Genomic DNA, 27,060 nt, shown 5'->3' with positions numbered 1-27,060 from the left:
TCTACCAAACAGTTCTACTTTGGTTTCATCTGACCATATGATATTCTCCCAATCCGCTTCTGGATCATCCAAATGCTCTCTAGCATACTTCAGACGGGCACGGACATGTACTGGCTTAAGCAGGGGGACACGTCTGGCACTGCAGGATCTGAGTCCCTGGCGGCGTAGTGTGTTACTGATGGTAGCCTTTGTTACGTTGGTGCCAGCTCTCTGCAGGTCATTCACTAGGTCCCCCTGTGTGGTTCTGGGATGTTTGCTCACCGTTCTTGTGATCATTTTGACCCCACGGGGTGAGATCTTGCTTGGAGCCCCAGATCGAGGGAGATTATCAGTGGTCTTGTATGTCTTCCATTTTCTAATTATTGCTCCCACAGTTGATTTCTTCACACCAAGCTGCTTGCCTATTGCAGATTCAGTCTTCCCAGCCTGGTGCAGGTCTTCAATTTTGTTTCTGGTGTCCTTTGACAGCTCTTTGTTCTTCACCATAGTGGAGTTTGGAGTGTGACTGTTTGAGGTTGTGGACAGGTGTCATTTATACTGATAACAAGTTCAAACAGGTGCCATTAATACAGGTAATGAGTGGAGGATCCGCTTAAAGAAGAAGATACAGGTCTGTGAGAGCCAGAAATCTTGCTTGTTTGTAGGTGACCAAATACTTATTTTCCACCATAATATGCAAATAAATTCTTTCCAAATCAGACAATGTGATTGTCTGGATTTGTTTCCATATTTTGTCTCTCATAGTTGAGGTATACCTATGATGAAAATTACAGGCCTCTCTCATCTTCTTAAGTGGGAGAACTTGCACAATTGGTGGCTGACTAAATACTTTTTTGCCCCACTGTATGTATATATATATATATATATATATATATATATATATATATATATATATATATATATATATATATATATATATATATATATATATATATAAAATTATATATTTTTTATTTTCTGGACAGTGCCATTTGTGTATCTTATATGTCGCTAAAGGTTTCTACATATCAGGAGGAAGCTATAATCTATAGTAATATTTATCTTATTTATCTCCTCTACCTTTTCATTCTCCAACTTTTTCCTTATATGTGTAATTATAAAAAGCAGACGTCATATTTATTTTATAAGGCATAAAATATGGTGAGTTAGTCAATACTAGTGTCAGATGGGTCTAAGTGGACCTAATCAATAACTGGCACAACCATGACTGTTTTGGGTATTTTTTTAATAAAATTCAGCACATTATTGGACAAATGCCACTGTAATTAAACAAAAAGCTTAGTGTGAAATAATGGAACAAAAGGTTCCTGCAAAGAAAAAACTTATTTAAGTAAATAAAGTATTCTCAAAACGTTGAAAGTTTAAAGTGAAGCAGGATTATGCTGGCATTTTAAGATTTAGAGTTTTCTTTACACATGGATTTACCTTTTCAGGACAGTTTTTGCTGAACATGAGTGGGAAAATACGCTCAAACAATCGGCTGTCGTGGGCTTGTGCACCTTTGGTTTTGCAGCCATACATAAAGACGTTTTGCTTTCTGCTGTGCCCGTGCAGATCACAGTACAACAGTATTTCACGCTCTTCCATTACACTGTGAGAGAAGAAAAGACATTAGGCACATTATATAGTGCTTATTGATGTTAGGCTTATATTATGTTACTGATTATCTTCTATTGCAGGAGAATCATCAATTATCACCTTCCTGATGGAAAGATGGACGTAAGCGAGAGTGAGAGGAAGGAAAACAGCTGATATTTAACAGATCTTTACAGGCATTATAAGTAAAAAAAAGCACTACTTTATAAAAGGAACATGAATCCCAACTCATGATTTAGAAAGAGCATGCAATTTTGAACAACTTTCCAATTTACTTCTATTATCTCATTTGCTTCATTCTCTTGATATCCTTTAATAAAAAAGCATATCTAAATAGGCTCAGTGGCTGCACATAGATGCCTCGTGTGATTGGCTCACGCATGCGCATTGTTATTTCTTCAACAAACGATATCTAAAGAATGAAGCAAATTAGATAGTAAAAGTAAATTGGAGTGTTGTTTAAAATTGTATTCTCTATCTGAATCATGGAAGAAAAAGTTTGGGTTTCATGTCCCTTTAAATGCTTTTTTTAATTTATTTTTTTATTGGGGGCTTAGCATTTCAAAGGTCAGTTAGGAGCTGAGATGAGGTAGGGAATTAAATTAGGTGCGTCCTCCTTCTGGCAAGTTGTACCATTGGTATTTATGAGGATCATTTTTCACGGAGACTCATTCACATATGGACAATTGCTGTATACAGACTGAATAAGGCTGGCTACCTTTATTTTGTTGAAATGGATGTGAATTTCTGCTCCCAAGAAGACATTAGTCTGACTTGGATATGGGACGATTTTTTTCCCCAAACTGAACATACTGCAGAACTTGTACGGGGAAAGTATAACAAATTCTCAGTGCTAGGATTTCCTTTGTATGCCTCATATTTTGAGGTCCGGAATGATCACATTTTCAATTTAAATTCCCTTTAATTCCCAAAGGTAGCACAAGTTGCCAGTGACCAAGTGTTTTGGGAACTAGAAATAGACCAGTTTTTAATTTGAGTCATAACATTTGGGATTCAATTCCTGACCACTAGGAGGAGGCAAAGATACCCAACATAGCTTTTGATCCCTGTACACCCAAGAAGGGAAGAAAACAGAAAAGCAGGAAATGACAAAGTAGGGCAAACAAAAACTGCTGCCAACTGAATATACAAAACTAGGTGGGTCTCGTGGACTCTCACCACCATGAAAGAAAGGAATTTATCATGTAAACATAAATTATGTTTGTTTCATTAGGTGGGGAGAGTCCACGAGCCATTGTGTTTGGGATTTGTTACCCAAACTGTGGAGTCCACACAAAATAAGGGTGGGATAAAAAACAAAGGCAGGCACATATTTACTACAGCCTGGAGGACTTTTTTTTGCCAAAAGCTGCCTCAGAAGAACCAAAAGCATCAAAATAGTAGAACTTTGTGAAAGTGTGTAAAGAAGTTGCCACTTTGCAAATCTGTTTCACAGATGCCTCATTTCTGAATGCCCAAGAAGAAGAGAGTGATCTAGTGGAATGGGCTGTAATACGTTCTAGGAAATACTTTCCCACATCCAAATAAGCTTTATGAATCAAATGCTTTAACAAAGAAGCTAAAGTAAAAGCTGTAGCCTTTTGACCCTTACGTGGACCAGAGAAATAAACAAATAAAGTGGTAGACTGCCTAAAGTCCTTCTTGGCTTAGATGTAAAACTTTAAAACCCTTAACACGTCTACATTATGTAAAAGCCTCTCCTTAGAAATATTTGGGTTAGGGGACAAAGAAGGAGCTACAATCTCTTAAAAGGACAGTCAACACCAGAATATTGTTGTTTAAAAAGAAAGATAATCCCTTTATTACACATTCCCCAGTTTTGCATAACCAACACAGTTATCATAACACACTTTTTACCTCTGTAATTACCTTGTATCTAAGCCTCTGCAAACTGCCCCCTTATTTCAGTTCTTTTGATTGACTTGCATTTTAGCCAATCAGTGCTCACTCCTAGGAGCTTCACGTGCGTGATCTCAATGTTATCTATATGAAACACATGAACTAACACCCTCTAGTGGTGAAAATTTGTCAAAATGATTTCAGATTAGAGCCTTCAAGGTCTAAGAAATTAGCATATGAACCTCCTAGGTTTAGGTTTCAATTAAGAATACCAAGAGACAAAGCAAAATTGGTGATAAAAGTAAATTGGAAAGTTGTTTAAAATTACATGTCCTATCTGAATCATGAAAGGTTATTTTTACTTGACTGTGCTTTTAATTGATGTCTTCCGGAGAACCAACTTTAGGAAAAAAATGTCACCTAGATTACGAGTTTTGTGTTAGGAGGGGTACGGTGCTAACGAGCAGTTTTCCCTCACTCGCAGACAGTGCTGGTATTACGTTTTTTTACAAACCCGGCGTTAACCGCAAAAAAGTGAGCAAAGAGCAAAATTTAGCTCCACATCTCACCTCAATACCAGCGCTGCTTACGTTAGCGGTGAGCTGGTAAAACATGCTTGTGCACGATTTCCCCATAGGAATCAATGGGGGAGAGCCGACTGAAAAAAACCCTAACACCTGCAAAAAAGCAGCGTTCAGCTCCTAACGCAGCCCCATTGATTCCTATGGGGAAATACTTTTTATGTCTACACCCAACACCCTAACATGAACCCCGAGTCTAAACACCCCTAATCTTACACTTATTAACCCCTAATCTTCCGCCCCCGACATCGCCGACACCTACATTATAATTACTAACCCCTAATCTGCCGCTCCGGACACCGCCGCCACCTACATTATAGTTATGAACCCCTAATCTGCTGCCCCCAACATCGCCAAACCCTACATTATATTTATTAACCTCTGATCTGCCGCCCCCAATGTCGCCGCAACCTAACTACATTTATTAACTCCTAATCTGCCGCCCACAACGTCACCACCACTATATTAAATGTATTAAGCCCTAAACCTAAGTCTAACCCTAACCCTAACACCCCCTAACTGAAATATAATTACAATAAGTCTAAATAAAATTACTACAATTACCAAAATTATTCCTATTTAAAACTAAATACTTACCTGTAAAATAAACCCTAAGATAGCTACAATATAACTAATAGTTACATTCTAAAATCTCCTGGGAGATGCGAATTACAGTGGGAGTGTTGACACTCCTTGATAGTGATACACAAGTGTGGGAAGTTGAATAAAAATACAAATATTAATACTTATAAGCAAAGTTAAACCATAAAACGATTCCAAACTCACAATGTCAATCAAATGTAAAGTCAATCAAAAATGGTGAAAAAAATGGTGGAAAAAGTAAAATGTGAATGTTCGTATTAAACCGTGGGTGTGTCCTCCAACGTTGCTGATGGGTAGTGAGAGATCTATAGTTAAATATAGATGTTAGATGAAGTTGTAGATAAAATGAGTGAAAAATAAGTAAAAAATAAGTAAAAAATATATATAATTCAACCTTTAGGCAAAGGTCATTAGAACCAAAAGGCAAAAAACAAAAAGCAAAAAATAGAAAAAATAATAATAAATGATAAAATCCACTTTGGTGAAATCAAATATGAAATGTAGCAATCCAAAAAAGATAGCGTTCGTGTTAGTTGTGTGCAAAAAATGGGGGATTAAAACAAATTCTGTGCCCAGTGAGTTCAATGTCCCATCCGATGTTAAAAGTGAAATCACAATAAACAGCGACAAAAAAAAACAAAACAAAAAAAAAACCTGTAGGAAAACAAAGAAAAACAAAATAGTGCAACACTGTATACAATAGATAATAATGGTAATCACCAGTATGCCAACGCGTTTCGGCCTAGATTAGGCCTTTCTCAAGACTAGGTTAGTCTTGAGAAAGGCCTAATCTAGGCCGAAACGCGTTGGCATACTGGTGAGCTTGATTTTAATTACCATTATTATCTATTGTATACAGTGTTGCACTATTTTGTTTTTCTTTGTTTTCCTACAGGTTTTTTTTTTTTTTTTTTTTTTTTTTTGTCGCTATTTATTGTGATTTCACTTTTAACATCGGATGGGACATTGAACTCACTGGGCACAGAATTTGTTTTAATCCCCCATTTTTTGCACACAACTAACACGAACGCTATCTTTTTTGGATTGCTACATTTCATATTTGATTTCACCAAAGTGGATTTTATCATTTATTATTATTTTTTCTATTTTTTGCTTTTTGTTTTTTGCCTTTTGGTTCTAATGACCTTTGCCTAAAGGTTGAATTATATATATTTTTTACTTATTTTTTACTTATTTTTCACTCATTTTATCTACAACTTCATCTAACATCTATATTTGACTATAGATCTCTCACTACCCATCAGCAACGTTGGAGGACACACCCACGGTTTAATACGAACATTCACATTTTACTTTTTCCACCATTTTTTTCACCATTTTTGATTGACTTTACATTTGATTGACATTGTGAGTTTGGAATCGTTTTATGGTTTAACTTTGCTTATAAGTATTAATATTTGTATTTTTATTCAACTTCCCACACTTGTGTATCACTATCAAGGAGTGTCAACACTCCCACTGTAATTCGCATCTCCCAGGAGATTTTATTATGTACTTATGTTTTTAGAAGTTAGACATGGATCCATGTTTCTAATTTTATTGTGTTATTGTGGTTTTATTGTGATATTTATTTATGTTTAGCCTTTATCGAAGGTAATAAATTGTAAGATTTAGCCACAAGTTCGTTAGCCTTTTAAGCTCTTTTAGCGCTTACTCTCACCTTTTCGTATTAGTACTATTATCAGCCTACTAGGAGGCTAACTGTTAGTAAGCTTAAGGCCCCACTGTAGCGCTCGGTCCAATTCTCTCCATAATAGTTACATTCTAGCTAGCTTAGGGTTTATTTTTATTTTACAGGTAACTTTGTATTTATTTTAACTAGGTACAATAGTTATTAAATAGTTATTAACTATTTAATAAATACCTAGTTAAAATAAAGACAAATTTAACTTTAAAATAAAACCTAACCTAAGTTACACTAACACTACACTATAATTAAATAAATTACCTAAACTAAATACAATTAATTACAATTTAAAAAAATTATCTAAAGTACGAAAAAAACAACACTAAATTACAGAAAATAATAAAATAATTACAAGATTTTTAAATTTATTACACCTACTCTAATGCCCCTAACAAAATAAAAAAGCCCCCCAAAATAAAAAAGCCCTACCCTACACTAAATTACAAATAGCCCTTAAAAACAGAATTTATGTTTACCTGATAAATTACTTTCTCCAACGGTGTGTCCGGTCCACGGCGTCATCCTTACTTGTGGGATATTCTCCTCCCCAACAGGAAATGGCAAAGAGCCCAGCAAAGCTGGTCACATGATCCCTCCTAGGCTCCGCCTACCCCAGTCATTCGACCGACGTTAAGGAGGAATATTTGCATAGGAGAAACCATATGGTACCGTGGTGACTGTAGTTAAAGAAAATAAATTATCAGACCTGATTAAAAAAACCAGGGCGGGCCGTGGACCGGACACACCGTTGGAGAAAGTAATTTATCAGGTAAACATAAATTCTGTTTTCTCCAACATAGGTGTGTCCGGTCCACGGCGTCATCCTTACTTGTGGGAACCAATACCAAAGCTTTAGGACACGGATGAAGGGAGGGAGCAAATCAGGTCACCTAAATGGAAGGCACCACGGCTTGCAAAACCTTTCTCCCAAAAATAGCCTCAGAAGAAGCAAAAGTATCAAACTTGTAAAATTTGGTAAAAGTGTGCAGTGAAGACCAAGTCGCTGCCCTACATATCTGATCAACAGAAGCCTCGTTCTTGAAGGCCCATGTGGAAGCCACAGCCCTAGTGGAATGAGCTGTGATTCTTTCGGGAGGCTGCCGTCCGGCAGTCTCGTAAGCCAATCTGATGATGCTTTTAATCCAAAAAGAGAGAGAGGTAGAAGTTGCTTTTTGACCTCTCCTTTTACCGGAATAAACAACAAACAAGGAAGATGTTTGTCTAAAATCCTTTGTAGCATCTAAATAGAATTTTAGAGCGCGAACAACATCCAAATTGTGCAACAAACGTTCCTTCTTTGAAACTGGTTTCGGACACAGAGAAGGTACGATAATCTCCTGGTTAATGTTTTTGTTAGAAACAACTTTTGGAAGAAAACCAGGTTTAGTACGTAAAACCACCTTATCTGCATGGAACACCAGATAAGGAGGAGAACACTGCAGAGCAGATAATTCTGAAACTCTTCTAGCAGAAGAAATTGCAACTAAAAACAAAACTTTCCAAGATAATAACTTAATATCAACGGAATGCAAGGGTTCAAACGGAACCCCCTGAAGAACTGAAAGAACTAAATTGAGACTCCAAGGAGGAGTCAAAGGTTTGTAAACAGGCTTAATTCTAACCAGAGCCTGAACAAAGGCTTGAACATCTGGCACAGCGGCCAGCTTTTTGTGAAGTAACACAGACAAGGCAGAAATCTGTCCCTTCAGGGAACTTGCAGATAATCCTTTTTCCAATCCTTCTTGAAGGAAGGATAGAATCCTAGGAATCTTAACCTTGTCCCAAGGGAATCCTTTAGATTCACACCAACAGATATATTTTTTCCAAATTTTGTGGTAAATCCTTCTAGTTACAGGCTTTCTGGCCTGAACAAGAGTATCGATAACAGAATCTGAGAACCCTCGCTTCGATAAGATCAAGCGTTCAATCTCAAAGCAGTCAGCTGGAGTGAAACCAGATTCGGATGTTCGAACGGACCCTGAACAAGAAGGTCTCGTCTCAAAGGTAGCTTCCAAGGTGGAGCCGATGACATATTCACCAGATCTGCATACCAAGTCCTGCGTGGCCACGCAGGAGCTATCAAGATCACCGACGCCCTCTCCTGATTGATCCTGGCTACCAGCCTGGGGATGAGAGGAAACGGCGGGAACACATAAGCTAGTTTGAAGGTCCAAGGTGCTACTAGTGCATCCACTAGAGCCGCCTTGGGATCCCTGGATCTGGACCCGTAGCAAGGAACTTTGAAGTTCTGACGAGAGGCCATCAGATCCATGTCTGGAATGCCCCACAGCTGAGTGACTTGGGCAAAGATTTCCGGATGGAGTTCCCACTCCCCCGGATGCAATGTCTGATGACTCAGAAAATCCGCTTCCCAATTTTCCACTCCTGGGATGTGGATAGCAGACAGGTGGCAGGAGTGAGACTCCGCCCATAGAATGATTTTGGTCACTTCTTCCATCGCCAGGGAACTCCTTGTTCCCCCCTGATGGTTGATGTACGCAACAGTTGTCATGTTGTCTGATTGAAACCGTATGAACTTGGCCCTCGCTAGCTGAGGCCAAGCCTTGAGAGCATTGAATATCGCTCTCAGTTCCAGAATATTTATCGGTAACAGAGATTCTTCCCGAGACCAAAGACCTTGAGCTTTCAGGGATCCCCAGACCGCGCCCCAGCCCATCAGACTGGCGTCGGTCGTGACAATGACCCACTCTGGTCTGCGGAATGTCATCCCTCGTGACAGGTTGTCCAGGGACAGCCACCAACGGAGTGAGTCTCTGGTCCTCTGATTTACTTGTATCTTCGGAGACAAGTCTGTATAGTCCCCATTCCACTGACTGAGCATGCACAGTTGTAATGGTCTTAGATGAATGCGCGCAAAAGGAACTATGTCCATTGCCGCTACCATCAACCCGATTACTTCCATGCACTGAGCTATGGAAGGAAGAGGAACGGAATGAAGTATCCGACAAGAGTCTAGAAGTTTTGTTTTTCTGGCCTCTGTCAGAAAAATCCTCATTTCTAAGGAGTCTATTATTGTTCCCAAGAAGGGAACCCTTGTTGACGGAGATAGAGAACTCTTTTCCACGTTCACTTTCCATCCGTGAGATCTGAGAAAAGCCAGGACAATGTCCGTGTGAGCCTTTGCTTGAGGAAGGGACGACGCTTGAATCAGAATGTCGTCCAAGTAAGGTACTACAGCGATGCCCCTTGGTCTTAGCACAGCTAGAAGGGACCCTAGTACCTTTGTGAAAATCCTTGGAGCAGTGGCTAATCCGAAAGGAAGCGCCACGAACTGGTAATGTTTGTCCAGGAATGCGAACCTCAGGAACCGATGATGTTCCTTGTGGATAGGAATATGTAGATACGCATCCTTTAAATCCACCGTGGTCATGAATTGACCTTCCTGGATGGAAGGAAGAATAGTTCGAATGGTTTCCATCTTGAACGATGGAACCTTGAGAAACTTGTTTAAGATCTTGAGATCTAAGATTGGTCTGAACGTTCCCTCTTTTTTGGGAACTATGAACAGATTGGAGTAGAACCCCATCCCTTGTTCTCTTAATGGAACAGGATGAATCACTCCCATTTTTAACAGGTCTTCTACACAATGTAAGAATGCCTGTCTTTTTATGTGGTCTGAAGACAACTGAGACCTGTGGAACCTCCCCCTTGGGGGAAGTCCCTTGAATTCCAGAAGATAACCTTGGGAGACTATTTCTAGCGCCCAAGGATCCAGAACATCTCTTGCCCAAGCCTGAGCGAAGAGAGAGAGTCTGCCCCCCACCAGATCCGGTCCCGGATCGGGGGCCAACATTTCATGCTGTCTTGGTAGCAGTGGCAGGCTTCTTGGCCTGCTTACCCTTGTTCCAGCCTTGCATTGGTCTCCAAGCTGGCTTGGCTTGAGAAGTATTACCCTCTTGCTTAGAGGACGTAGCACTTTGGGCTGGTCCGTTTCTACGAAAGGGACGAAAATTAGGTTTATTTTTTGCCTTGAAAGGCCGATCCTGAGGAAGGGCGTGGCCCTTACCCCCAGTGATATCAGAGATAATCTCTTTCAAGTCAGGGCCAAACAGCGTTTTCCCCTTGAAAGGAATGTTAAGTAGCTTGTTCTTGGAAGACGCATCAGCCGACCAAGATTTCAACCAAAGCGCTCTGCGCGCCACAATAGCAAACCCAGAATTCTTAGCCGCTAACCTAGCCAATTGCAAAGTGGCGTCTAGGGTGAAAGAATTAGCCAATTTGAGAGCATTGATTCTGTCCATAATCTCCTCATAAGGAGGAGAATCACTATCGACCGCCTTTATCAGCTCATCGAACCAGAAACATGCGGCTGTAGCGACAGGGACAATGCATGAAATTGGTTGTAGAAGGTAACCCTGCTGAACAAACATCTTTTTAAGCAAACCTTCTAATTTTTTATCCATAGGATCTTTGAAAGCACAACTATCCTCTATGGGTATAGTGGTGCGTTTGTTTAAAGTGGAAACCGCTCCCTCGACCTTGGGGACTGTCTGCCATAAGTCCTTTCTGGGGTCGACCATAGGAAACAATTTTTTAAATATGGGGGGAGGGACGAAAGGAATACCGGGCCTTTCCCATTCTTTATTAACAATGTCCGCCACCCGCTTGGGTATAGGAAAAGCTTCTGGGAGCCCCGGCACCTCTAGGAACTTGTCCATTTTACATAGTTTCTCTGGGATGACCAACTTGTCACAATCATCCAGAGTGGATAATACCTCCTTAAGCAGAATGCGGAGATGTTCCAACTTAAATTTAAACGCAATCACATCAGGTTCAGCTTGTTGAGAAATGTTCCCTGAATCAGTAATTTCTCCCTCAGACAAAACCTCCCTGGCCCCATCAGACTGGGTTAGGGGCCCTTCAGAAATATTATTATCAGCGTCGTCATGCTCTTCAGTATCTAAAACAGAGCAGTCGCGCTTACGCTGATAAGTGTTCATTTTGGCTAAAATGTTTTTGACAGAATTATCCATTACAGCCGTTAATTGTTGCATAGTAAGGAGTATTGGCGCGCTAGATGTACTAGGGGCCTCCTGAGTGGGCAAGACTCGTGTAGACGAAGGAGGGAATGATGCAGTACCATGCTTACTCCCCTCACTTGAGGAATCATCTTGGGCATCATTGTCATTGTCACATAAATCACATTTATTTAAATGAATAGGAATTCTGGCTTCCCCACATTCAGAACACAGTCTATCTGGTAGTTCAGACATGTTAAACAGGCATAAACTTGATAACAAAGTACAAAAAACGTTTTAAAATAAAACCGTTACTGTCACTTTAAATTTTAAACTGAACACACTTTATTACTGCAATTGCGAAAAAACATGAAGGAATTGTTCAAAATTCACCAAATTTTCACCACAGTGTCTTAAAGCCTTTTAACCCTTAAAATAACGGAACCGGAGCCGTTTTGCACTTTAACCCCTTTACAGTCCCTGGTATCTGCTTTGCTGAGACCCAACCAAGCCCCAAGGGGAATACGATACCAAATGACGCCTTCAGAAAGTCTTTTCTAAGTATCAGAGCTCCTCTCACATGCGACTGCATGCCATGCCTCTCAAAAACAAGTGCGCAACACCGGCGCGAAAATGAGGCTCTGCCTATGCTTTGGGAAAGCCCCTAAAGAATAAGGTGTCTAAAACAGTGCCTGCCGATATTATTATATCAAAATACCCAGATAAAATGATTCCTCAAGGCTAAATATGTGTTAATAATGAATCGATTTAGCCCAGAAAAAGTCTACAGTCTTAATAAGCCCTTTTTGAAGCCCTTATTTACAATCGTAATAAACATGGCTTACCGGATCCCATAGGGAAAATGACAGCTTCCAGCATTACATCGTCTTGTTAGAATGTGTCATACCTCAAGCAGCAAGAGACTGCTCACTGTTCCCCCAACTGAAGTTAATTGCTCTCAACAGTCCTGTGTGGAACAGCCATGGATTTTAGTGACGGTTGCTAAAATCATTTTCCTCATACAAACAGAAATCTTCATCTCTTTTCTGTTTCTGAGTAAATAGTACATACCAGCACTATTTTAAAATAACAAACTCTTGATTGAATAATAAAAACTACAGTTAAACACTAAAAAACTCTAAGCCATCTCCGTGGAGATGTTGCCTGTACAACGGCAAAGAGAATGACTGGGGTAGGCGGAGCCTAGGAGGGATCATGTGACCAGCTTTGCTGGGCTCTTTGCCATTTCCTGTTGGGGAGGAGAATATCCCACAAGTAAGGATGACGCCGTGGACCGGACACACCTATGTTGGAGAAAGGGCCTTTTGCAGGGCATTGCCCCAAAGTAATCAGCTCTTTTACCTGTAAAAAAAAGTACAAATACCCCCCAACATTAAAACCCACCACCCATACAACCAGCCCTACTCTAAAACCCACCCAATCCCCCCTTAAAAAAACCTAACACTAACCCCTTGAAGATCACCCTACCGTGAGACGTCTTCACCCAACCGGGCAGAAGTGGTCCTCCAGACGGGCAGAAGTCTTCATCCAAGCCGGGCAGAAGAGGTCCTCCAGAATGGCAGAAGTCTTCATCCAGACGGCATCTTCTATCTTCATCCATCCGGCGCGGAGCAGGTCCATCTTCAAGACATCCGACGAGGAGCATCCTCTTCAAACGACAGCCGACTGAAGAATGAAAGTTCCGTTAAATGACGTCATCCAAGATGGCGTCCCTTCAATTCCGATTGGTTGATAGAATTCTATCAGCCAATCGGAATTAAAGGGACATGAAACCCAAATTTTTTCTTTCATGATTTAGAAAGAGCATGCAATTTTAAACAACTTTCTAATTTGCTTCATTTCCTTGATATCCTTTGCTGAAAAGCATATCTAGATATGCTCAGTAGCTTCTGATTGGTGGCTGCATAAAGATGCCTCGTGTGATTGGCTCACCCATGTACATTGCTATGTCTTCAACAATGGATATCTAAATAATTAAGCAAATTAGATAATATAAGTAAATTGGAATGTTATTTAAAATTGTATTCTCTACCTGAATCATGAAAGAAAAAATTTGGGTTCATGAAATCAGCCAATAGGATTGAGCTTGCATTCTATTGGCTGATCCAATTAGCCAATAGAATGCCAGCTCAATCCTATTGGCTGATTGGACCCTAATATAGATACAATGTAACTATTAGTTATATTGTAGCTATCTTAGGGTTTATTTTATAGGTAAGTATTTAGTTTTAAATAGGAATAATTTAGTGAATTGTATTAATTGTATTTAGATTTATTCAAATTATATTTAAGTTAGGGGGTGTTAGGTTTAGGGTTAGACTTAGATTTAGGGGTTAATACATTTAATATAGTGGTGGCGACGTTGGGGGTGGCAGATTAGGGGTTAATAAATGTAGGTAGGTGTCGGCGATGTTAGGGCCAGCAGATTAGGGGTTAATAATATTTAACTAGTGTTTGCAATGCGGGAGTGCGGCGGTTTAGGGGTTGATATGTTTATTATATTGGCGGCGATGTCCGGTTTAGCAGATTAGGGGTTAAAATTTTTATTTTAGTGTTTGTGATGTGGGGGGGGGGGCTCGGTTTAGGGGTTAATAGGTAGTTTATGGGTGTTAGTGTACTTTTTAGCACTTTAGTTAAGAGTTTTATGCTACGGCGTTGTAGTGTAAAACTCTTAACTACTGACTTTTAAATGCGGTACCAGTCTTGACAGGAGAGGGTCTACCGCTCACTTTTTGGCAGACTCGTAATACCAGCGCTATGCAAATCCCATTGAAAATATAGGATACGCAATTGACGTAAGTGGATTTGCAGTATTTCCGAGTCTGGCCAAAAAAAGTGAGCGGTGAGCCTGTCATTTCAAGACTCATAATACCAGCGGGCATTAAAAAGCAGCGTTGGGACCTCTCAACGCGGCTTTTTAACCCTAACGCAAAACTCTAATCTAGGTGTGTGAGTGCAAAGGACAGTCTTATCCTGATAAAAAATAAGATAAGGAATCTCACAAGTAAGTGCTGACAACTTTGGATCTCTTCTAGAGGAAGAAATTGCTGAAAGAAATAACACCTTCCAAAACAGAAGTTGAATGTTCATACTATACATTGCTCATATAGAGGAGGTTGTAAAACCCTTAAAACGAAATTAAGGTTCCAAGGGGGAGACATTGGGGACGATTTATCAAGGGCCGAATGGCGTCTGATGCCCGTTTCTATGCGAGCCTTTAGGCTCGCCGGAAACAGCAGTTAAGAATCAGCGGTCTTAAGACCGCTACTCCTTAACTCGTCTGCTGCCCCTGAGGCTGCAGACATCAATCCGCCCGATCATATACGATCGGGTTGATTGATACCCCCTGCTAGCGGCCGATTGGCCATAAATCTGCAGGCCGCGGCATTGCACAAGCAATTGACCACAACTGCTTGTGCAATGTTAAATTCAGCGATGTCTGTCGGACATGATTCGATGAGCGAACCATGTCGGACAGACACTTGGTAAATCGGCCCCATTGGCTTGACTACTGTCCTGATTTTGATTAATGCATGAAAAAAGGTCTGAATGTCTGGAAGCTTAGCAATCTTTATATGATACAACATGGATAGTGCTGAAATGTGACCCTATAAAGAACTTGCTGACAATCCTTTATCTAACCCCTCCTGCAGAAACTGATGGATTCTCGTAATTTAAAAAGAGTGCCAACGAAAGCCAATCTTATCACACCAAGAGAAAAAAACAGTCTCCAAACTTTGTGATAAATATTTCAAATAACAGGTTTTCTAGCTCGGATAAGAGTTTGTACTACAGCATCTGAAAACCCTCTGTTTTTAAAAATTAAATGGACATTCAAGTCAAAATTAAACTTTAATGATTCAGATAGAGCATGCAATTTTAAACAACTTTCCAATGTACTTTTTTTTCCCAAACATTTTTATTTTATTTTAGATAAAGATGCATTAACATACAATCAAACATTATTAATGAGCGGTATACATTAGTACAACTCAATTGAAGCATAAGAGCAAGAATTTCTTACAGAATAAATTAATATCTTATGTGATTACCTTGTTTACAAAGATTAGCTCGGAGTGCCCATCAGATATCGACAAGCACCCCTTCAGGGAACTGTACAATCATACATTATCGAGATAAACAATATACCACTGCCGGAAATTTACCTGATATAATTAGTTTAATCATACCAAGACACACTAGAAGTTCTATACTCGTCGCATTTGAGTAGCAGTTAAAGTGGTTAAACACATGCGTACTAGTACCAGTACTTACAAACAGTGTTCCCTCTAAGGCCAGTTTTGTGTGCGGCCCAGCAGTGAAACAGTTAATTAGGTAACCACACCATGCAATTAGCAAACACTGCACAATGCAGATGGCAAGGTATGGTTCTCTTGTTAACTGTTTCACTGCTGGGCTGCCCACAAAACTGTCCTTAGAGGGAACACTGCTTACAAACTTATATTGGGCCTAAGCCTGTTAGGACATAAGTGGGCATACCGCAAGAGGCCGAATATTATTTACTTGCTAGGGAAAGGGGTTCACTACGGAGGGATTATAGGGGGGTGGGGAATGCAGAGATAGGGTAAAGGGGAGAGGAGAATCCGTCATTAGTAAGGGAAGAGAGATGTGAGGGTCTATGCAGATCCAGGGGACCCATCTGGAGCCCAGCAGGGATCCCCTCTTTAGGCGTCCAGCAAATGGCTCTGGGGACGGACCCTGCATGGTTATCAGGCACACTATCCACCTACTGCTTATTCTGTGAGAGAAACTGCTCCCAGATAAGGCTGAAGGTCACTGACTGATTTCTCATTCTATATACATAATCTTCCATGGATTTGACATAATTCAGGTACTCTACTACCCCCTGCCACCTCAGGGGGTGGGCTTTCTTCCAGTTCCTCGCGATCAATATTTTAACTGAGGTAAGTAAGTAGAAGAGCAGGGATCTCTTATGAGCAGGAATCTTCCTCAATCCCACATGTAGAAGGGACAGACCTGGATTAGTTATTTCTGGCAGACCCAGACTGGCACAAACCACTCTCAATTTAGCCCAAAGCGGTTGAAGTTTAGGGCAGGACCACCATATATGAAGTGGGGAGCCCAGCTCCCCACATTCCCTCCAGCAAGCGGTGGGGTGGTCCGGGAACAGTACATGCAACTTAGTTGGCACAAGGTGCCATCTGGAGATTACTTTAAAGTACAATTTGTACATAGTGGTACAATGCAGAGTTGCTTTAGTTTTTGCTATTGCTTTAGACCATTCCTCCTCAGAAAATGTAGCTTTTATTTCCGTTTCCCAGGCGATCATATGCCTGGTCTTAGAGAGCACCGGATCTCCCAAAAGGCATCTGTAATGCGTTGTGAGGGGTTTATAGAGCTGAAGACCCGAATTCCATCTGGACTCCCAAATAGTGGGATTCCGAACCTTAATCGTCAGAAATCCCCAGGTTTTCATCAAAGACCTTAACCTCAAGAGCTCAAATTCTAAGTGGCGTGGTACGTTGAATTTTGTCACCATTTCTCGGTGGGATAGAAGGTGTTCGCCACTGAAGAAGTCTCCTACAGCAGAAATCTCTCCCTGTTTCCACGCACTAATCTGCACGTTGGGTAAACCCTGTAGAAGGGGAATTATAGGGTGAATCAGGGAAGGATGAGGGGCAATCAACAAATTGTGTCGTAACTTATACCACATCTTCTGGCACTCTCTGACCAGCTGATTGGAGATGGTGAATTGAGAGGTCAAGTGTGAGAGGAACCATAATAGGTCTGAGAGGTCCATTTTTGCTGGGAGGGAGGCTTGTTCCAGCTCCCTCCATCTCATGGGTGGAAGATCTTGACCCCATGCCGAGACCTGAGTTTTCATGGCAGCCTCGAAATACCAGGTCACACTTGGTAGACCTAATCCCCCTAGCTCCAGAGGGGCTTGAAAAAATTGCAGCCGCTACTCTGGGCCTCTTGTTGTTCCAGACGTAAGCATTAAATGATGTTTGAAACTTCCGTAATAGCCTCAACGGGATCTGCAAGGGAATACACCTCATGAAGTATGTTAGTTTGGGGAGAACCATCATTTTTAAGGCGGCAATTCTGCCCAGCCAGGAGATATCATCATATTTTTTTGATTTTAAAGTTTTATCTACCTCCTTCCAGAGAGTGTGATAATTCTCCTGGAGAACAGTGTCTCTGTCGTGGGACAGAAACACCCCTTGATGGCAAATCCCCCTAGTGGACTATTTAAAATGGTATTGTTTTTTTAAGAGCACGCTGCTCATCATGATCTATATGTATCATACAGGCTTCCGTCTTACTTACATTGATCTTATAATTCGAAAGTTCGCTAAAAGAATCAATTACAGACATCAAAAATGGGAGTGATTGGGGGGCAGAGTTTGCTGCCAGGCTGAGAGGACGTGCATGTATAGAGCTCCTCAACATAACTAATATATTTGGTATATTTGATCCTATTTTCTTTATTTTAAAAACCAACATATATAATAGTAGTTACTGGACAACAAAACGCCTAAAATTCTGGGACTTTAAAACTCTTCTAAGGTGCTACAGAGGGACAATAACAGTGTGAGATTGGAGAGCTGAAGCTCTGATACGACTACCGCAACGGCAATAGCTTCTCAAAAGACCATCAGGCAAGTGCTTTGTGGCATTAGGCGCTCCGGAGGGTCGGGGCTCTGCTCCGGAGTGCCTGATTGTGACCCGGGACTATCGACTAAGGGAGCACCATATCACCGGCAAGGTACGCGCACCCACGTGGCGCTCTGAAAACCGAGCTGTGCCGGATACTGCCCGAGATCGCTGGAGCTCTCCCTTACTTCCAAAGGACCACATTACCTTATACTGCTAGCCGGAGGACAGAGCTGAAGCTGAGACGAGACACTCTGTAGGGGAATCACCTCATTCTAAGAACGGCACGGACCTCTTGGCGCGAACATCCGCCATTTTAACACCTCTGGCCTAGCTCCGGAGCCTCCACTACAGACGCTGCAGCTAACGCGACTTTACCCGGCAAGACTAAGGGAGGAGGTAAGACTGATAAGTGTATACTTGGTCCCCTGTATATTCACGACCAGCACATACCCCAGTTCTATATATTTTGAGCTAGAGAGGGGGCCCTGGCACTTGCGGCACTAAAAAGACTGTCACTTCTAACTTTGTAAACCCTGATGAAATACAGGCCACGCATTAGCAGCTGAGACCTATTTGAACTCTCCCTACAGTTAACTGCTGGGCCCTAGATGGTTCTACATATGTGAGTTGGATGCAGTAATACTCACCTGAACGATACATTTGTACTAACTCACCTAGATTTCCGCTAGGCCCTGGGAGCCCTCCGGTGGGCCCAGTCTATGATTTTACCTGCCCCTGCCATCTTGCAACAATCCGGGAAGCATCTGGGAATCTTTTTTACTTGCCCCTAGTAGCCCCATAACTTTGCTACATACCTGAATATACCCTATTTGGATTGGTATTTACCATATATGCAACTTATTCAATAACTCTGCTGCTCTCCTGCATATTTTCTTTTTGGATTGGTATTTACCATATACACACCCTGACTAACTGGGTCTTTTAGGCAAACTTGAAGAGTAACTCTGTTTCATCAGTCTCTCCTCTCCCTTTCCCGCCGGCCCTAATTGCCTGCGGGTCATATCCCCATACCTGACCCCACATCGCCCTAGGGGGGCAGCTCCCCAGAGGAGAGACTTACCACTTACATAAAGGCTCTAGCTACCTCAAAACTCAGGAAGCAGACACCTACTCAGCTCAGTTCAGTTCGTAGATCATAGTCCTGGAGTGAGATGAAGACGTAATACCACTACTAATGCCATAGCCCCAGTCAGCTCAATAAAAGGTTTCTTCATAGTGCCATATTTTTCCCTCCCTCTCCTAGGTACCCTTGATGTCACTACATTTACAGAAATACAAGATGCCTCAATCTTTCAAGAGAAAAGAAAAGTCCCATAGCACACCGAAGAGAACGGTTGCTGATCATTTTGGTCAACCTGCCAGCAAACTGGCTCAGAAGATGAAGCCTCAGACACAAGCAGCCTCAATGATGCTCACATCAAAACAACATTAACCCAAGTCACTGGCCGTCTCCATCATAAAGATGCGACTCCTGACAATAATATTATGGACTCTATCAGGTCTCTCCTGGCCTCACACCATGATTGCCTATCTAAGAAATTTGATAAGGGTAATGCTGAACTGAAAAGAGACATTGCCTTAATTGGCGAAAGAACTGATGCTCTAGAACGCAAACAGGAGGACCTGATGGTAGATCATTCCAGCCTATTAGGCTATTCGCAGGGGCTTGCTGAACAGATCACGGATCTGGAACTTAAACTCGCAGATCTCGAAGACAGGACCCGTGGCAATAATATTAGTGAAAGGTATTCCTGAATCTGTGCCCCAACAAGAACTGGAAAAATTTCTGCCGGACCTGTTTGTCGCTGTTCTTGGGACTGGGATAGAGACAGAGATGCTGATTGACAGAGCGCATAGAGCCCTGAGGCCGCGGACGGCTGAAGGTGACAAGCCTAGAGATGTCATTGCCCGGCTTCATTACTATACCTTTCCGGGAAAAACTACTGAGGACCCTAGCAAGTGACAAGCCACTCCCAGAACAATATGCCGCTATCCAGATATATCAAGACCTCTCCCCACATACCCTCCAATTAAGAAGGCACTACCAACCCTTCACTAAAATTTTGAGAGACAAAGCCATAAAATATAGATGGGGCTTCCCGGTTAAACTCTACATCAACAAAGAAGGACAACAGTTTTCGGCTTCTTCCCCCCAGCAAGCGAGAGAGTTACTACAAAGATGGGGACTTCTGCCACAAGATCCACCTGTACCTGCCCAGGCGATTGTGCCTGGAAGAGGCTTGAGAGCGTCAGCCCCGGAATGGGGCCCCCTTCCACAAAGGCCCAGAAGCAACCAGAGGAAAACCTCAGTTTCTCGTGATCGGGACTCTCCCACATGAGATGCTAGAAATTGAAACTTAAACTTGTATCCAGAATGTTATCTCTCTGTACTCTGGACTTTTGATTTAGAGACTATATTCACCTAAAGAGACTGACTCATGTGTACCAAGGGTACATGAAGATGGGTGAGACGGCTATAATATAATAAATGTATTTTCCATGCATATGTTTGGCTGTTTCCCCCCCTTCTTTTCTTTTTTGTTCTCTTTCTCTCCTTACCTTCTCTTCCCTTATTTCTAAACCCTCTTCCTCCCCTCCCTCTCTCCCTTTTCGTCTCTGTGTATTCATGAGTACCTGCTGTTGTATATTTTAAGGTTTACTATAATAGATAAGAGATGGGATTGTTTGCAATTTATCCTGTATTTCTGCACTAATCAGAAGACCACCTCCCGGAGCCACATATGCCACAGTTAGGTATTGGACTTGTCGGGATGGTGGTCATCAATGAACATTGTTATTTTTTGCTGTTATTACTATTGCTCATATTCTTTTTTTTGCTGTTTGATCATTGTTTATGCAAATATTATTAGACCTATAGGTTATATGGCACAACGCCCTTACTGAGTAAAGTTATTATTCAAGATGACCCTAAGGGGCATCTCAGAAGACATAGGCAGAAATGATTGGGTATAGATCACAGTATGAATCTTATCACTTGGCCTTTACACTAGATTTGCGAAGGTAGAATCACCCTGCACCCTTACCTATTACTTTGAGGCAGAGAGAACAACAAGAATTGTACCTATAACACAACATAAAGTCCTCATGTAGAGAGAAATCATATGGCATACTTTAGAATAGCCGACTGGGGCTGGGCTATTAATGCCGGCCTCTCCCCCCCGTACTTATATAGTTGTGCTCTCTTACTAATAATTGAGAGATCACTCATTGTGATAGTGTTTGTATACACATCGATATACGCTAGTTAGACCTAAGAAGGAATTTTTGTTATTGGACCAAAGGGCTCCTAGCATCCTTTCCCCCCTCCCCTTTTCTACGCCTCCCTTAACTATACCCTCTTTGTCTGCCTTCCAATTTTATTTCCTGTTTTCTTGGGGGTCTTAACCTGTAAGACAAGAGAGACTCTATTCCAACATGGCTCCCTTAGAGGTGGCCACCCTGAATGTACAAGGGCTTAACTCCCCAACTAAACGGAGCCTCTTATACAATTACCTATCTACGCATAAACTACACCTAGTCTTCTTACAGGAGACTCATTGGGAGAGGGACTCTGCACTACCAAGAGGTTCCCCCCTCTACCCGGTATGTTAAACTGCCTCCATTACAAAAAAAAAAGAGGTGTAGCCATAATGATTCACCGAAATGTCTGCTGTAAGATGGAACATATTGAACGAGATCCAGAAGGTAGATACCTTATTCTGGTCTGTACGCTAGATGGGATTCTCTGTACGCTAGCTTCCGTTTATACCCCAAATAAGGGACAGATCCCCTTTCTTCGAAAATTTCTAAACAAGCTAGACCCCATCAAAAGAGGGCATGTCCTGATAGGAGAGGATCTGAACTTGGTCTGGGACCCAGTGCTAGACAAAAAACAAACAAAAATCACCCAATTGACCGTAACATAAATACACTATCTCATGCTTTCCGTAGACTCATGTTTCAATTTGGACTGTTTGATGTCTCGAGATGTCTGGCCCCGACTGAATTAGATTATACACATCACTCGATACCCCATAACTCGTATTCGCGGATAGACTATCTCTTATGTGACTCATGGACACTTGATAAATTTACTACCCCAAGGATTAAGCCCTGCTTGTGGTCAGACCATGACTTGGTTAGCGCCCAACTCTCAATCTTACAACCCCCTGACAGTAGACCACCCTGGAGGCTTCCAGACCAGTGTCTTGCGGAATTGGAGATCCCGCAACTAACCAAATTAATTCTTGAATTTTTTAAATTTAACGATACCGGAGATACGAAACTTGAAATTGTGTGGGCGGCTCTCAAAGCATACTTAAGAGGCCATTTCATAAAGAAAAAGGCCCAGTGGCAGACAACTCAAAAGATCCCCTTAGCAAAACTGTATGCAGATTTGAGACCCCTCGAAATGGCTAATAAAAAAAAACCCTGATCCTGCTCTTGCTACCCAGGTGGGTATCATAAGATCTGAAATTAACAAGCGGGAATTACTAAAGGTCCAGGCCAACCTATTTAAACTAAAACAGATCTATTATAGCAAAGGAAATAAAGCTGACAGGCTCTTAGCCCGCAAGCTTAGAAACCGAGCGGTCAATAGCAGGATCCCGGCTATTAAGTCGGCCCGAGGAATAGTTTGTTCTCCCAAGGAGATTGGTAAAGCTTTCTCAGACTACTATACTACCCTCTACGACCTAGATCGCAGCTCTGGCGCCCTGCCTTTGAGTAAAGAGGAAGTGAGACAATTTTTAGCAAATTTACAACTACCAACATTAAGCAAAGACTCTGTTGAAGAGCTCGAGAAGCCTTTCACCCTTGAAGAAATAAAAACAGCTATCTTCTCTCTAAAGCCTCATAAGGCCCCTGGCCCAGATGGATTTACTTCACTATTTTACCTGACTTTTTCCTCTCTGCTCTCCCCCTTACTTCTTCGGCTGTTCAGCGGAGTAGCCAAGGAAGGCAAGATTACTCAGTAATTCTTGGAAGCCAACATTTTGACCATTCCAAAGGAGGGTAAAGACCTGATGGAATGTGGGAGTTATAGACCTATCTCCCTTATCACTGTTGATATTAAGATCTATTCAAAAGTCCTCGCAACCAGGCTAGGGAAACACTTGCCCTCTATAATTCATCTGGACCAAGTGGGGTTTGTCCAGGGCAGACAGGGTACCGACAATACCCGTAGGTTACTGAATGTATTCTCAGAAACATACGATATGGGCCTGCCCCTTCTCACCCTGTCGCTAGACGCGGAAAAGGCGTTTGACAGGGTGAGATAGGAATACATGTTTGAGACATTGAAGATATTCGGGATCCCACACTCCTTCTCTAAAGCAGTTGAGGCGTTATACGTCCTTCCCACGGAGGTAGTCAAGGGACTGGGCTTTAGCTCCCCCAGGATACATATACGCAATGGAACAAGACAAGGGTGTCCCCTGTCACCGCTCCTTTTCGCGATGGTGATGGAACCACTAGCTGAAGCGATTAGGAAAGATGCTCATATTCAGGGCCTATTGTTGCATGACTCAGTACAGAAGGTGGCATTATTTGCCGATGACCTTACTCTTTTCATTGTGGAACCGGTTCTTTCGCTTCCGCCTTTAATGGCCCTAATTGAAGCATTTGGTAAGCTTTCCAATTACAAAATTAATGCTACCAAAACGGAAGCATATATGATACACCCTGATCATTCGGAGCAGCGAGCTCTACAGAAGATTAAGTGGTCTACTAGAGGGATTCGACATCTTGGGGTTTTCCTATCTCATGATAAAGACATAGTCCTCCAGGAGAACTATCAGGTTCTGTTGAAGGAAATTGCCAACTCTTTGAAAACCAAGAAATATGCTGAACTATCTTGGATGGGTAGAATTGCTGCCCTGAAAATGATGCTATTACCCAAATTAACATGCATCATGAGATGTATCCCCCTTCCAGTCCCAGAAAGACTGCTGAAAAACTTCCAGACCCTCTTCAACATGTATGTCTGGAACAACAAGAGACCCAGAGTTGCTGCGGCAATCCTGCAGGCTCCCCTTGATCATGGAGGATTGGGCCTGCCTAGTATTAGAGGGTACTATGAAGCAGCAATGATTTCCCATGCCTCAGCATGGGGGCCAGACCTCCCAACCGCGCGATGGAGGGAGCTGGAGCAGGCCTCTGTCCCGGTGTATATAGATTTATCTGACTTGTTATGGTTCCCCCCGCACCTTACCTCCACATGTATTATCTCTAATCACATAGTGAGAGGGTGTCAACTACTTTGGTATAAACTGCGACATAGTGCCCAGATCGCCCCCATCCTTCTCCTGTCCAGCCCATAATCCCCCTACTTCAGACTCTCCCTAATGTTAGGCTGAATTTATGGAAACAAATGGAGATTACGACAGTTGGAGACTTCTATGCTGGTGACCGCCTCCTCACACAGAATGAGATGGTAGCTAGATTTGAGATCCCCCGACACCTAGAATTTGAATTCCTGAGATTACGGTCCTTACTCAAGGCATGGGGGTTCCTGGGAGATATATTTCGAACCCCCACGACTTGGGAGTTGAGATGGAAAATGGGCCTCCAGGTCTATAAACCTCTCACAGCACATTATAGATGCCTACTGGTACCTCCTACACTGACGAAGACAAGACACATGCTTTCCTGGGAGACAGACTTAAAAACGACGTACACAGTTAAGAAATGGGCAGTGGCTATCACTAAGACCAAGGCGGCTTTGCACTGCATTACGATGTATGAACTCTACTTTAAAATGATTACTAGGTGGCACCTGGTCCCGACCAAGCTTCAGGTCCTCTACCCTACTCACTCTCCCTCCTGCTGGAGAAACTGTGGAGGTCTGGGCACCCCACTACACACATGGTGGTCTTGCCCTAGAATTAAGCCACTCTGGAGTAAACTCCGTATGGTCAGCAACACAATGGGACTCCCAGAGGCTTCTGATCCTGGACTGGCCCTCTTGCACCTAGGCCTAGAGAAAATACCTGCACATAAGAGAACTCTCCTAATATATATGCTCACCTCAGTCAAAATGACAATTGATAGAAACTGAAAAAAGGTACGCCCCCTGAGATGGCAAAGTGTTGTAGACTATCTAAATTATGTCAAGTCTATGGAAGACTTCGTATAGAGAGTCAGACGCCAATCAGAAACCTTCGGCCTCATCTGGGAACCCTGGGAGACCTACTTGCAGCAAAATAAACCCCAAACTACAGGACTTTCGCAATGACTTGGCTACTATAGAGATGCGTATTAGTCACCTTGACTTTTAGGCAGTGCTATTACCCGAAAGGGAACATAGACTGACACTGAATCCCCCTCGGTCTCCCCCCCCCTGCCACTGGATGAGCCCTTCCCCCCCCACCCCACTTAACCATTTTGACTCCCTCAGTATAAGAATCCCTCCCCTTCCCAATAGGAGTACTTTGGTCCAAAAAAGTATAAAGATATTTCCAAGAAGATGTAGAACCGACCGTATATTTGTGGTGGGTCTTGCTGACCCATGCATTAGTCATTCCCTATTTCTATAGGGAGTATCTTAACCATCAAAGAACTACTAGCGTAACTATACACGAAGATTGGAGGAATGCGCCATAATCACCAAACTACCCACAGATTACGACTCTAGCTAACTATAGGCACAATCGTACACCCTGTGGGTTAATTTCCAACTAGACTTCGAGAGACATTCTAGAACTGTAAAGAAAAAGATAAAGGTTAGACAAAGTTATCTGATGTTACTGCTTCTATACCCTAATGTGGTGTGTGGCTTTTGTGTTCATCTAATTTTTGACATGTTTGAAATAACAGTTGTAATGTCTTATATTTGAAATAAAAAATTATATTTAAATTTTTTTTTTTTTTTTTTTTTTTAAAATGCATGTATATGAAAATGTGTCTTGCGTTGCTGTGTTTTGTGCTGGGACACTGTTGCAACAGTGTAATAAATATTACCTCTCCTGAAAAAAAAATAAAAAAATGGGAGTGATTGAAGAGGATCTACTATAAATAGTGTAAGATTGTCAGCAAAAAGCGCCAGTTTCTGGAGCGAGTCATGCAGCAAAAGACCCTGGATTCGGTGGTCCTGTCTAATGGCCTCTGCCAATGGCTCTATGGCGAGTGCAAACAATAACAGGGACAGGGGACACCCCTGTCTGGTGCCGTTACATAACAGGATCCTGGGGGAACAAAAGCCAAGCCCCTTAATCACCGCCGTCGGAGCCGTGTACAGCGCCTCCACCACTTTGCAGAAGGAGTGTGGTATACCAAAAACTTTCAGAGTTTCAAACAAAAATTCCCACCTCACCCTATCAAACACTTTTTCAGCATCCAGTGACAGGGTGAGAAGGGGCAGGCCCATGTCCTTCACCTCCATGAAGATGTTTAATAATCTGCGAATATTGTCGGTTCCTTGCCGGCCCTGCACAAATCCCACCTGATCCAAGTGGATTATTGTAGGTAGGTGCCGACCCAATCTAGCCACAAGAATCTTTGAGTAGATCTTAATATCCACATTGATTAAGGAGATAGGTCTATAGCTCCCACACTCCATGGGATCTTTACCCTCCTTAGGTATAGTCAGTATATTTGCCTCTAGGAATTCCTGAAGCAGGGTACCTCCTTTAGCTATCTCAGTGTACAGTCAAAGTAATATCGGTCATAGCAGAGGGGCAAAAGTGCGATAGAATAAAGGAGTATAGCCATCCGGCCCCGGGGCTTTGTGTGGCTTAAGGGCTAGGATAGCTGATTTCACCTTCTCCAGTGTGAAGGGTCTCTCCAGGTCTTCCATGAAGTCCTTACTTAGAGTGGGTAGACGCAATTTAGTCAGAAATTGCTTTATCACCTCTCCACTGGGCCTCGATGTGCAGGGGGTATTATCAAGGCCATAAAGTGAGGTGTAGTACTCCGAAAATGCCTTACCTATCTCTCTAGGAGAGCGAACTATCCCTTGATTCGATTTAATAGCAGCAATTCTAGATTGCACAGCCCGATTCCTGAGTTTGCGTGCCAAAAGCTCCCTTTTATTGATTTCTGACCTGATAGC

At 42.2% G+C, this 27,060-nt stretch overlaps 1 protein-coding gene across 1 annotated transcript in view; it reads right to left on the bottom strand.

Moving 5' to 3' along the window:
* The window catches only part of AGBL3 (AGBL carboxypeptidase 3), a 323,892-nt gene that overhangs the window by 86,625 nt on the left and 210,207 nt on the right, over positions 1 to 27,060 (bottom strand). Inside the window, exon 7 of the mRNA XM_053719686.1 lies at positions 1,426 to 1,591. Within this exon, the coding sequence (XP_053575661.1) occupies positions 1,426 to 1,591 (166 nt within the window). The remainder of the gene's footprint in view (positions 1 to 1,425; positions 1,592 to 27,060) is intronic.

The sequence above is a fragment of the Bombina bombina genome, chromosome 6 (genome assembly GCF_027579735.1).
Source record: "Bombina bombina isolate aBomBom1 chromosome 6, aBomBom1.pri, whole genome shotgun sequence".
NCBI lineage: Eukaryota > Metazoa > Chordata > Amphibia > Anura > Bombinatoridae > Bombina > Bombina bombina.
Note: the sequence above shows the minus strand (reverse complement) of the source record. Positions and strands in the feature narration are given on the sequence as shown.